General features: G+C 41.2%; 1 protein-coding gene across 1 annotated transcript in view; it reads left to right on the top strand.

The window, feature by feature from the left end:
* ELOVL6 (ELOVL fatty acid elongase 6) overlaps positions 1 to 13172 on the top strand; it is a 162077-nt gene extending 148905 nt beyond the window's left edge. Inside the window, exon 5 of the mRNA XM_032145440.1 lies at positions 7274 to 13172. Within this exon, the coding sequence (XP_032001331.1) occupies positions 7274 to 7698 (425 nt within the window). The 3' untranslated portion in view covers positions 7699 to 13172. The remainder of the gene's footprint in view (positions 1 to 7273) is intronic.
* Positions 13173 to 13687: the final 515 nt, after the last annotated feature.

Here is a 13687-nt window from a genome sequence, read left to right as displayed (position 1 = left end):
GCATAGTATTCCATGGTGTATATGTGCCACATACAATACAAGAAAATGTATTTGTAGATTTCTATAATTTTCCCCTCAACCCTTGAATGTAAGTGTAGCACAAGTTAGCAGAAATAGTAAAGTCAAGGAGTTGATGTGGGCACAGTTTTCCAGGAAGATGTCTTTATTTACACAGAGATCTAGTGGTGACAGTAAGCTCTGAGTACCTCCATGAGTAATGCTAGCAAACTGGTACAGATTGTACAGGTACAAACTGGTAAGGCAAAACTGGTCACCTCTGGGGTTCTGAGTTTTTTTTACCTGCAATTAAGAATTATACCTATTTAGTTCAAAAGATATCAATTGCGATTTTTGCACCAACCTAATATGTATTGTCACCTTTCCTGTTTCTCCTAAAAAGGGAGTTCGGTGTTGTACTTTCCTTACAAACCACCTGCAATATAAGCTATGAGCAGTCTTCTGTAAGGTGCCCCTTGTTCACGCCCCGTGTCTATTCAGATAGAATGGGAAGTGTCTGATGTGTGTAGGCCAGCAACCCAGCCACCTTCCACTGGAAGCCAGAAACCTGCTGTTGACAAGTAGATGACAATTGGTTTGAGCTATTGCCTTCCCAGGTCAAAAACAAGGGAAGAACAACAGAAGAAAATTTTTCCTGAAAACCTTTCCTAAGAGAGGCAGAGGTACAAAGATAGTCCAAAATAACTAGATAACTACCGCATGCATGTGCACACCTGCACCCCCCCCACACACACACCCCCCCCACACACACACAGACGCCTATACACATGGATCCTATGAAAACGGTCTCAGGGTAAAATGCATTAGTGTGGATTCATTCAGTCATTCATTCAGTGCATTTCTGTTAAGCACCGGCTGAAATAGAATGGCAACTTTATCTAAAAGGAATTTTACAATACAGATTTTATGAACCAGGCCCCAGGAGGTATTGGTACCACTAGGTATGAAGTCATAGGCTAGAGAAGTGGTTTTCACCCTGGATTTACAGACAATGCCTGAAAAATCTGAAGAGGTATTTCTGGGAATTTTAAAATTATATGAGAATATTTTGATTTGCTTTGATTCGTAGAGTTTCTGAATCAGAGCACTTGTTCTCAAACTGGGGTTGATCTGAGAGTGTGAGCATGTATTCTTTGCTCTTGGGGTTTTGTGATTTTTTTTTTTTTTTTTCCTGAGACAGAGTCTTACTCTGCTGCCCAGGCTGGAGTGTAGTGGCGAGATCTTGGCTCACTGCAACCTCCGTATCCTGGGTTCAAATGATTCTCATGCCTCAGCCTCCTGAGTAGCTGGGATTACAGGTGTGTGCCACTACACCCGGCTAATTTTTGTATTTTTAGTAGAGACAGGGTTTCACCATGTTGGCCAGGCTGGACTTGAACTCCTGACCTCAGGTAATCAGCCCGCCTCGGCCTCCCAAAGTGCTGGAATTATAGGCGTGAGCCACTGTGCCCGGCTGTGGCTTTTTTTCTTTAAAATAAAATTACATGTTATTAAAGTTTGAATTATTTTAGTTGAGAAATATATCCCTCTGACTTTTATGCTATTTAATAACCTTATTAATCCCCTATCTTTTTTGACAAAGGTCTGACTACAGCTACATAAATGTAGTAAATGCATGAAACGTGATTTCCCTTGAATGCTACCCCTGAACACTTCAACAGTTTCTACCTTTTACTACTTCCCCCCCGCAATTTTTTTTTAATAAGAAATAATCATGCCAGTAGGATGCAAGTAGGAGACTGGACTATGGCTGGAGACTGGACTTCTGACCTTTAAGCCTCAGATCGCAAAAAAAAGCAGCCTCAGTGTTTTCTTCTAGAAACGCCTTTTCCCTGCAAGGACTAATTGTGTTGTGTTCTGAGTTATATTCAGCTGTATTTGAGGTGCTTGAGAACAAACATAGTCCTTTCTACCTTTTGGAGGAATAATTTATTGAAATGCCACCTCAAACTATCTGTAGTGATTAATTTCCTCTAAAGACATAATCAGACCTATGCTCTCTGTCCTCCTGACTTTTAGGATTCCTATAGAAGACCTATTAGTGTAGCACCCAGAGGTATTCATATTTTCATCTTCTATCCTGGTTGTGTTGATGCTGATGATGTTAATGTCACCTGTATTAATTTAATCCAGGCCCAAATGTCCACTCCCCTCAGCCTCATAGCGGACATTGTAACTGAACGCAGTGTTCCCTCTTGAGCCCCAAAGGAGCCATAGTCAGTCTCCTATTTGCAGTCAACAGGAGTGGTGTGCTGCTGGCATGATAATCCCTTTCCCTGGAAAGGGCTCATTCATCACAATAATTTGTAGTAGTCCTTTGTGGATTATCCAATAATCGATGCAGTTAAAATATGAGATTGAAGTGTTGGGAAAAATAATATTCTAATCTTGACATAGTTCTTTAACGAGGCTAATTAGTAGCACAAATTCTTCATACAGTTTCAAACCCTTTATAGAGATATTTTTCATGTCCTGAATACCTTTTTTTTTAACATTTTAAAATATGGGATATTGTTCTTCAAATACTCTGGAGCTCCTCTGACAATGGCCATTCAGAGGTAAACCTCTGACTCAAAACAGGTCCGAAATCAGTGCAAGTGTCTCCAAGACAAGCAGACCTAGGTCTTTATGTAGTCAACATGTTTGCCTGGATGACTTTTTTTTCCCATGCATTTTGGAGGTTAAATTTCTTTCCAGTTTTTGCAGTTGGAAAATCTTGTCACTACTATTTAATTAAGAGAGATTTACCCATTTGGATTATTTAGAACTTTTCTTATTTTTAGGTCCCAAATTTTACCTTTCAATATTCTAAGATTCTGGACTCTTTATGAGCACCAAAAGGAAAAGATCTAGTGAGAAAAAAAACAGTTCTTCCATGTATGGTACTGAAACTGTATCCCCCCCAGCTCCCACAAACTCAAACTCTTGTTTTAAATTGCAGTAAAATACACATATTATTCAGATTGTTGAGCAACCATCACTCCACCAACTTCCAGAACTTTTGCATATTCTCCAACTGAAATGCTACTCATTCCACACTATAACTCCCCCTTCACTAAACTCTTAATAAATAGCAAGAAGACCTTTCTGTTTCAGCAGAAAACCGTGAGCTCATTTCAGTGAATTATGGGGTTGTAGGCCACTAGAACAAGTGAGAGGAAAAGAGCCACTAACCTGCTTTGTGTGCCAAATCTTTTGAGCACCTACTATTTGGATTATATTAAAACCTGCTGAGATTTTGTTTTGTTAAAACTTGGAAACATCTGCTCTGAGCCCAGGTCCTTGCTCAGTTGAGCATGTCATTGTTTTTGAAGCTCTGACTCAGCAGCACTCTAGCTAGCTCTGGGAAGAGGGACTCAGCTGTGTGTGACAAACCACACACACAGAGTAGCCTCTCTGTGTCTCTTGGTGGCCAAGAACACCCTGGGGATTTCCAAATGCTTGTTGCTTTTCCTGCAGCTGCAAAGGTGTAGTTAAGAAGGGACACTTGGGTATAAGGAACAACATGCCCTGCCTGAAAGCTGTCTCTTGAATGAAAATAGTTGGGCCAAAGGTTAGAGAAATCATGATACAGAGAACATGAGCCAGGAGGTAGCTAAAATGACGTGACCGAAACGTTCGAGAGTCTAAAGTCCCATTGCTTGTACTTGGCCAACATCCTTCCCATTATGCCAACAGGGCATTTGAACAAGAAAGATTGATTGACCAACTCAAATACACAGTCCCTCTGATAGTTAACATTTCTGGGTCACTCTATAGCTTCTGGAAAGCCTGAAATTACCATGACTTGGCATGATTCTGGCTCATGACAAATTAAACGTGACATTATGTGGTTTCCCCAGAGGAAAAATAATTTGTACCTGCCAGAGTGGCGTGACTGATGCATCTCAGCTGCCATATCCAAGACCGTGAGAGGACTTGGTTAGCTCTTCTGGAGCCCCACCAGTTTCCCCCTGCCTGAGGGAAACTACCACTCATTGGGTCAGCAGTCTGGGGGATAGTAACACTGATAGGGCGTTGAATGGTGTCACTGATCAGCTCCAGAGCCATTGCTGCGAGATGATCGATTTCTTTCCTGCACCCACCATCCTGCATATGTGTTCTGGAAAAAACTCCTAAGCAAATTTAAATTTATTTTGTCCTTGAGATTTCGGGACATGTTTTTCCGCCCTCCTACCCTCCACTCCACTCCCCTCCCTAAAGTAACTAGAAACACCCAGTGTGTCTCAGATAAACCTGAGATATACCCTCACCTCCAGACAGGAGAAACACAAAGCCATTCTTAACTCCAGAACTGTACCTTCCACTTTCCATCCCACACTAGCCCATTCTAATATGGTTTTTCTTAATCATTCTTTAGACAACAAAATTTTAATATAAAAGCGATGATAGAGTTAAACTAAAGAATTAGGATGAAATGCATATTACTTTGACAAATTTATTTTGATGTGTTTGGAACTGTCTAGGGGTTTATATTTTAGTTAATGCTAAGAGACTCATAAAAGCATCTATTCAATTATGAATGACTAAATTTGTTTTAAACATACAGTTTCTTGGACATCTACCTTCTTTACACTATGAACAAAGGTAGCTGGAATTGATTGTGTCTGCGTTATGGTCCACAGAGGGATTGCAGGAACAGAGTAGTACTTATACAGAAATGGTGGATCTCTGACAGGCATACAAAAATAGCACAGTTTAACACTGAAAAGTAGACCCCGGGTCTCCTGACACCAGTTTTGTCCCTTAAGTATATATATGAGGGTTACCATCATCATCCATCATTATCAGTCTGCCTGACATTTATAGACACCATAAAAATCTGGCATCTTGCAAGAGAGAAGATGACTTCAACAAAAATTTGATAGTAGGTTCAGAAATATAACAACTGACAACTTTCCTATTTATTTAATTAATTTATTTTTTGAGATGGAGTCTCGCCCTGTTGCCCAGGCCTAGAGTGCAATGGCATGATCTTGGCTCGCTGCAACCTCCGCCTCCCAGGTTCAAGTGATTCTCCTGCCTCAGCCTCCTGAGTAGCTGGGATTACAGGTGCCTGCCATCATGCCCAGCTAATTTTTTTTTCTTTTTTTGAGACAGAGTCTCACTCTCTCACCCAGGCTAGAGTGTAGTGGCACCATCTCGGCTCACTGCAAACTCCGCCTCCCGGGTTCATGCCATTCTCCTGCCTCAGCCTCCAGAGTAGCTGGAACCACAGGCACCCACCACCACACCTGGATATTTTTTTAATTTTATAGTAGAGACGGGGTTTCACCGTGTTAGCCAGGATGGTCTTGATCTCCTGCCCTCGTGATCTGCCCACCTCGGGCTCCCAAAGTGCTGGGATTACAGGTGTGAGCCACTGTGCCAGGCTAATTTCTGTATTTTTAGTAGAGATGGGGTTTCACCATGTTGGCCAGGCTGGTCTCGAACTCCTGACCTCAGGTGATCCCCCCGCCTTCGCCTCCCAAAGTGCTGGGATGACAGGCGTGAGCCACCACACCTGGCCAACTTTCTTTTTCTATTGTAAACAAATATGAAATAATAGTGTTTAACAGTTCAGTAGGAAAATAAACTAATAGCTCTCCTAATGAATGGAATGGGGCACCACCTGTATCTTTCCAGCCACTGCCATTAGAACCTTAGAAGTCTTTCCCCATAGTCCAGCATCCTTTGCATTCTTTGACCTTGCTGAGTGCAAGCGTTTTAGGCCATCTGTGAAGCACATGAGGGATAAGTTAGGAATAAGTACTAGTTTTTTTTTTTTTTTTTTTGCGCTTAATTAAATTTCAGAAGAAGAAGAAGAACCAGGGCTGGGCACGGTGGCTCACGCCTATAGTCCCAGCACTTTAGGAGGCCAAGGCCAGCGGATAGCTTGAGCTCAGGAGTTCAAGACCTCATCTCTACTAAAAAAGTTTTTTTAAATCAGCTGGGCGTGGTGGCACATGCCTGCAGTCCCAGCTACTCCTCAGGCTGCAGTGGGAGGATCACTTGAGCCCAGGAGATCAAGTGATCTGTGATGGCACGTAGGTGACAGGGCAAGACCCTGTCTCAAAAACAAATAATTAAAAGAACCTTCCAGCTTTTGCTTTTTACATAGAAAGAAGCCAGGTTTGAGTTCACCAAAGGTCATGAAGGATGTTGATATTTCCCATGTCTCATAACCATTGAGACAGGAAGGAGAAAGACACATTCACCTGCATTAGCCTGTTTCTGTCACACATCCTAGTATATCTTCCCTTATTTTCTTACTCGCTAATGTAATTGGGTGTATTTTTCACTGGGCTTGCTCTTCATCCAATTTTACATAAATGTTCCTACAGTCTATTTTCAGAGCCCTGAGACTTTTCAGTGAAGCATTGCAGATACATAGCATCTACCCACCTCAGCATAATTCTAGCTTTCATAATATAAATTCCCTGCCTCAGAAGCTATGGTCTTTTCCTTCAAAGGGATATTGTTAGACAAAATTTTGATAGATCCTGGAAATCTTTTCAGTTAATTCTATAAAATGAAAACTGTTGTTTTCAATTTCTCCTCACTTGATTCACTGGTATAAAATATTCCTACTACCCTTGTCAGCAAATGTATAGAAGAGGATTTTTGTCTCCCTTTTTCTGTCTATCTTTTGTTTAGATTTTACTTTTCTCACTGCCATTTGGCAAGGCTTTGTAATTTAGGGAGCTCACAAAGATATGTGTTTGAGGGGTACCTTTTATCATGTACCAAAGAAAAGTTATGGTTTTACTACTCTAGAGAAGCCTTAGAACATTTTGCTGGGCACTTGACTTCCAGTCTGCTTCTTTTAATTGATAAATAATCTAAGACAAGTCATCAGTCCCCTCCAGGTGGTATTTCCTAAAATGTATAGTTGAGTTGGGAGTTGGCAACATAGTTGTGAATGTCCCTTCCAGATCAATGATGGATAAGATTTTGTGTGAGATACCTTGAAAGAAACATTTGCTGCTTACCTACTGTGTGTGAAGAGGGCCATGCTGATTATCCTACTTCATCCTCAGGCAATCCCATGCTACTCTTTTAAATTATCACCATTTATATAGATGAGGAAACTAGAAATAGTGAGGATAAGTAACTTGTCCAGGGTCACAGAGCTAGTAAGTACCAGTTCAGGGTTCTAATCCAGTCCATGTAACTCTCCAGTCCTAGCTCAGGATGTCTACCCTCTTACAAAACTGTAAGTCATCATTATGGGTGGTCAAGGATCTCACGTACCTTCTTCCTCTTTGTCTTTCAGGAGATACAATATTCATTATTCTGAGGAAGCAGAAGCTGATCTTCCTGCACTGGTATCACCACATCACTGTGCTCCTGTACTCTTGGTACTCCTACAAAGACATGGTTGCCGGGGGAGGTTGGTTCATGACTATGAACTATGGCGTGCACGCCGTGATGTACTCTTACTATGCCTTGCGGGCGGCAGGTTTCCGAGTCTCCCGGAAGTTTGCCATGTTCATCACCTTGTCCCAGATCACTCAGATGCTGATGGGCTGTGTGGTTAACTACCTGGTCTTCTGCTGGATGCAGCATGACCAGTGTCACTCTCACTTTCAGAACATCTTCTGGTCCTCGCTCATGTACCTCAGCTACCTTGTGCTCTTCTGCCATTTCTTCTTTGAGGCCTACATCGGCAAAATGAGGAAAACAACGAAAGCTGAATAGTGTTGGAACTGAGGAGGAAGCCATAGCTCAGGGTCATCAAGAAAAATAATAGACAAAAGAAAATGGCACAAGGAATCACACGTGGTGCAGCTAAAACAAAACAAAATACGAGCAAACACAAAACCCAAGGCAGCTTAGGGATAATTAGGTTGATTTAACCCAGTAAGTTTATGATCCTTTTAGGGTGAGGACTCACTGAGTGCACCTCCATCTCCAAGCACTGCTGCTGGAAGACCCCATTCCCTCTTTATCTGTCAACTCTAGGACAAGGGAGAACAAAAGCAAGCCAGAAGCAGAGGAGACTAATCAAAGGCAAACAAAGGCTATTAACACACAGGAAAAAAAATGTATTTACTAAGTGTCACATTTCTGTAAGATGAAAGATTTTTACTCTAGAAACTGTGCGAGCACAACACACACAATCCTTTCTAACTTTATGGACACTAAACTGGAGCCAATAGAAAAGATAAAAATGAAAGACACAGGGTGTATATCTAGAACAATAATGCTTTTGCAGAAACTAAAGCCTTTTTAAGAAATGCCAGCTGCTGTAGACCCCATGAGAAAAGATGTCTTAATCATCCTTATGAAAACAGATGTAAACAACTATATTTCAACTAACTTCATCTTCACTGCGTAGCCTCAGGCTAGTGAGTTTGCCAAAACCAAAGGGGGCGAATACTTCCCCAGGATTCTTCCTGGGAGGATGGAAACAGTGCAGCCCAGGTCCCATGGGGGCAGCTCCATCCTAGAGCATTTCTGATAGTTGAACTGTAATTTCTACTCTTAAATGAGATATGAAGCATTATCCTTTTGTTCAGTTGCCCCAGGCTTTTGAACAGAAGAGTAAATACAGAATTGAAAAAGATAAACACTCAACAAAACAATGTGAAAACGGGTTCTGTAGTATTTGTAAAAAGGCCCAGCCCAGGACCACTGTGAGCTGGAAAAGGGAGAAAGGCAGTGGGAAAAGAGGTGAGCCGAAGATCAATTCGGAGACAGATGGTGTGTATGCCCCTCCCTGTTTGACTTCACACACACTCACAACTTTCCAAATGAAACCCCACAGTATAGCGCATATTTTCGATATTTTTGTGCATTCCAAAAGGAAATCACAGGGCTGTTCCTGATATTGGGGGAACACTGTGTTTCTGCATCATCCACATTTGCTCCCCAAGCAATGTAAAGGTGTTTAAAGTGCCCTCTGCTGGCTGAGTGGCAATACTACAACAAACTTCAAGGCAAGTTTGGCTGAAAACAGTTGACAACAAAGGGCCCCCTACACACTTATCCCTCAAATTTTAAGTGATATGAAATACTTGTCATATCTTTGGCCAAATCAGAAGATATTCATCTTGCTTCAAGTCAGCTTCAGAAATGTTTTAAAAGGGACTTTAGCTCTGGAACTCAAAATCAATTTATTAAGAGCCATATTCTTTAAGAAAAAAAAAAGCTGGATAATATTATCTGTAATATTTCAGTCCTTTACAAGCCAAATACATGTGTTAATGTTCCTAGTATTTCAAAGAAGCAATTATGTAAAGTTGTTCAATGTGACATAATAGTATTATAATTGGTTAAGTAGCTTAATGATTAGGCAAACTAGATGAAAAGATTAGGGGCTTCCACACTGCATAGATTACACGCACATAGCCACGCATACACACAGACACACAGATGTGGGGTACACTGAACTTCAAAGCCCAAATGAATAGAAACACATTTTCTGGCTAGCAGAAAAAAAACAAAACTGTTGTTTCTCTTTCTTGCTTTGAGAGTGTACAGTAAAAGGGACTTTTTCGAATTATTTTTATATTATTTTAGCTTTAATTGTGCTGTCGTTCATGAAACAGAGCTGCTCTGCTTTTCTGTCAGAGATGGCAAGGGCTTTTTCAGCATCTCATTTATGTGTGGAATTTAAAAAGAATAAAGTTTTATTCCATTCTGTGTGAATGGTTTGAGCAGTGAACAAAGAATCCATGCAAACCAAGTCATGACTGGAAGAAATGGGGAGTGGGGGGCAGTGCAGGGGAGGAAAGCTGTTACATCTATGTTAAATGATTGTGAGCAGTCTATAATGTCTTGATTTTGGTTCATAGATGAGACACAACTGATGGAGGAATGTACTATAAATTATGCAAAATCTGACATGAGCTGAAAAGACAGGTCCTTTTATAAGAGCTAATAGATGCTTAGGATGCAAATGTTATTTTGAGCTTCGCAAATACATGATACCGTGCAATAAGCCTTTTTTCCTTATAACGGAAAATGAGAATAATTAAAATGAGGAGAAGGCCACATAACAGTTGACTTGAGTTTAATTGAAGGACCCATTGGAGGCTCATCTGGTTGATTTAATTATTTAATTGAGTGATTTATCGCAGATCTCTTAATGCAGGTTAGAATACGGAAGTGAGCATAAACCTTAAGAAGACTCTAAATGATGCTTCCAAAGCACTTTCATTTTGGTATTAGGTTCATGTTTGTTTGTCTTTACTTGTAAAATAATTTGGAATTTTTGTTTACAGGGTGAATGTCTTAATAGTTTTAAAATTAGCTAAATATATCTAAAGGCATTTCCAATGTTTATCATGGGAGGAAAAAAGCCACGTTTTTTAAAAAACAAAACAAAACAAAATTTTGGTAGTATAGGTTCAATACACTTTTTAACATCTCAGCTTAGCCACTTTAATCATATCAAGATATGAGGCTGGATCACTGGCCCATGACAAATCTGAAACCTACCAGAGAATTGACTGCTGTCAGTTAACATTCCAGAAAAACTTGGGCAGGCAAGTTTTTATACCTGCCCCACTATGCTGCAATAGAGTATCTTTCTAGTGAAGATTTTCCACTGCATCCCAATCCTACTATGGTGAAAACATTGTTCTTGGACTAAAAAAAATCCTTTGTTTCATACACACACGATTTCATACACTAGGTCTGAGCATCAAGGCAAGTCCATGAGTTTGCAATGAAGTTCTAGTGAGAAGTGCTCTATTCATAAAGCAGGGGGTTTATGTGGACTTTCTAGTCTTGCTTATGGGAAAAGAGTAACTACCATATTGCATCTAACGCAAGGCCAAAGTACCAAATTAAAACCACGGACTGAGGTGGTTATTCGAAGTCACTTACTCCCATCCTTCTAATTATGCTCCACTACAAAAGTAAGGGGAGAAGAGGGAATACTTTACATGTACAGTGCTAGAAGGAAAAGAAAGGCTTGATTATATCCCCTCGCTTCTCCACCTCTCTGCTTACGTAAAGAAACTGATTAGAAAAGAGACTAATGTGTCTAGACTGAGTTAGAAATTTCATGAGTGGGTTTTGTAGAATTGGTGGGAAAGACAGTGGGAACCTAGGAGAACATAAAGAGACCCACAGAATGTCTTTTTTTTTTTTTTTTTTTTTTTTTTTTTTTGAGATGGATTCTTGCTGTTGTTGCCCAGGCTTGAGTGCAGTGGCGCGATCTAGACTCACTGCAGCCTCTGCCTCCTGGGTTCCAGCAATTCTCCTGCCTCAGCCTCCCAAATAGCTGAGGTTACAGGCACCCACCACCACACCCAGCTAATTTTTGTATTTTTAGTAGAGGCAGGGTTTCACCATGTTGGCCAGGCTGGTCTCGAACTCCTGACCTCAAGGGATCCACCCGCCTTGGTCTCCCAAAGTGCTGTGATTATAGGCATGAGCCACCATGCCTGGCCGAGAATTTTTTTTTAATCATATGTAGCATCTTCATAAGGTAAAGCCTGTCACATTGGAGTAACAAAGCTCCTAGAGTAGAGTGATGCTAGAGTAGAATGTTCCAGAAGTCAGGCCATAGTCCCAGATTCTGAATTACCTGGGAGAGACAAGATGCTCAGGTTCCTATTTTTTCTTTATTCTGATAGTACAGCCTCTACTCAGAGACCATGTGTGTGTCACACAACTGAGGCAGCTAGGGCACATTCTGAGGACTTTTTTTTTTTTTTTTTTTTTGGTTTCCTTAATGATTCTTTAACAGAGTAACTGGATTGGCCAAGGTCTGATTCAAGAGGCTGTGAGGAGAGTGGAGAACAAATAGACTTTGCCTCTCAGAGTTCAGAGCTTTAAGTTGTATAAGCATGGTCCATGTCCACCTCTTGTAGACACTTATTTCCTTAAAAGTTTCCATCATGAAAAATAATATCATGTCAAAATTTTATAAGCACCCAGAACGTCCCAATAGTCAAATGTAGTGTCTTTCTCCAGTCTCTGTTTTCGATAATAAATACCCTGCTCTCAATTTAGGATGATCGGAAAGCCTATGTTCATGCTGTGAGTCATTGTCTCCCACAGCTTTCAAAACATCGTTCTTTGTCTTTTCTATACAACACCTGATTCTTTGTGCCTCAGACTCATTGCTATCAGGAAGAGACTTTGCCAAGATCCACCACCACATTTGGCCAGTGGTGTATACACATTAAAGTGAGAGCTGATGAAATCACAATGCTCTATTTTGTTCCGACAATCAGTATGAAGGGGTAGGTCCCAGTTTGCCCGTGAGCAACAGCCTCTGTATGCTGGTATCCGAGACTTACACAAAACAAGTGTCAGTGCAGTCACAGCATTTTCTTGAATGCTGTTGTGACAGACTCCAGTTATAAACATCTGCAAGCCATATGGCACAACTCATAGCTAAAGAGGCCGGTACAGTGCACATGCACAGAGCATTGAAGAACATACACAAACCTGTTGAATCATCAAGTTGCTTTCCTCATCCTCAGAGACTTTGACAATTCAGGGCTCACAGATGGCAGGGGGGAATTCTCAGGCTTCCCTTCCTCCCGAATGACACTTTTTAAAGGAAGTGATGTGGAAGTTGTTCTAGAAGTTGTATGGACAGTGGGAGCACGTTCCTGAGTGGGGCTTGGGAGATCTTGAAAGTGGCACTTTGATTTTAGGCTGGGCAGGCAGAAGTCTCACAGTAAAATATATTTCACTACACATCCAAACCAACACTGCATTGTGATAACCTCTTCTGAAGTAACTGGTTAAATTAAGAACTGGTCCCATAAGTCGGGGTCAAGCCACATTTATAACCCATTCGGGCCGGCCATGAAGGGTTCTGACTCACGTTGGTATTTAAATGCTGTTACTTTCCCAATGCTTAGTAGCACTTGAGACTTTATTTCCATCGACAAAAACCAAGAAGGCTGCAGAAGTAGCCTAATAGTCCTCCCTGGTCATACTCGTTTCAAACAAGTCTGCCTGTCTAGGCATATTCAGGCAGGAGGTTGCTTGCTGCTATCTTGAAAACCACTGGAAGATTCAGCTTCTTGGGGACCTCAGAGCCTATGTTCATATGGAAGCCCACCCATATAAGCCTCACAGAGCAAATCACAGCAATGTTGAAGTTGTTATTTTCAAATGCTTATTTCACGACATTAAAAAAATATTTTTTCCTGGTGTATTAAAATTAAAAATAAAATCATAACTTTTGATTTAAAATCAAACTGTGTTTCTGTTTTCTCTCTTACTCTGGGCAATTTAAACGGGACATCTAGGACACTGAGGGTTCCTCAAATATTCAGAAATGCCATTTCCACACTTGACACCCACAGGCTCGGGGCACAGAGATGAGTCACTAAAACTCCTCACTTTCTAGTAGAGCCCAAAGATGCTGTAGCCCTCAACTACTACTGACTAAATGTCCACAAGATGTCCAGCCCTTCAGTAATGCCTTTCATTGATAGAGCATTTTACAATTCACATGCTTTCTACCTCTGTTGGTTCACCAGAGCAGTCTTTTTTTTTTTTTTGAGATGGAGTCTTGCTCTGTCCCCCAGGCTGGAGTGCAGTAGCAAGATCTTGGCTTACTGCAACCTCCGCCTCCTGGGTTCAAGCGATTCTTCTGCCTCAGCCTCCTGAGTAGCTGGGATTACAGGGGCACGCCACCACGCCTGGCTTTTTGTATTTTTAGTAGAGACTGGGTTTCACCATGTTGGTCAGGCTGGTCTCGAACCCCTGA

The sequence above is a fragment of the Hylobates moloch genome, unplaced genomic scaffold, assembly GCF_009828535.3.
Source record: "Hylobates moloch isolate HMO894 unplaced genomic scaffold, HMol_V3 SCAFFOLD_3, whole genome shotgun sequence".
Classification (NCBI taxonomy): Eukaryota; Metazoa; Chordata; class Mammalia; order Primates; family Hylobatidae; genus Hylobates; species Hylobates moloch.
The sequence above is the reverse complement of the archived record's forward strand: the minus strand, read 5'-3'. Positions and strand labels throughout refer to the sequence as shown.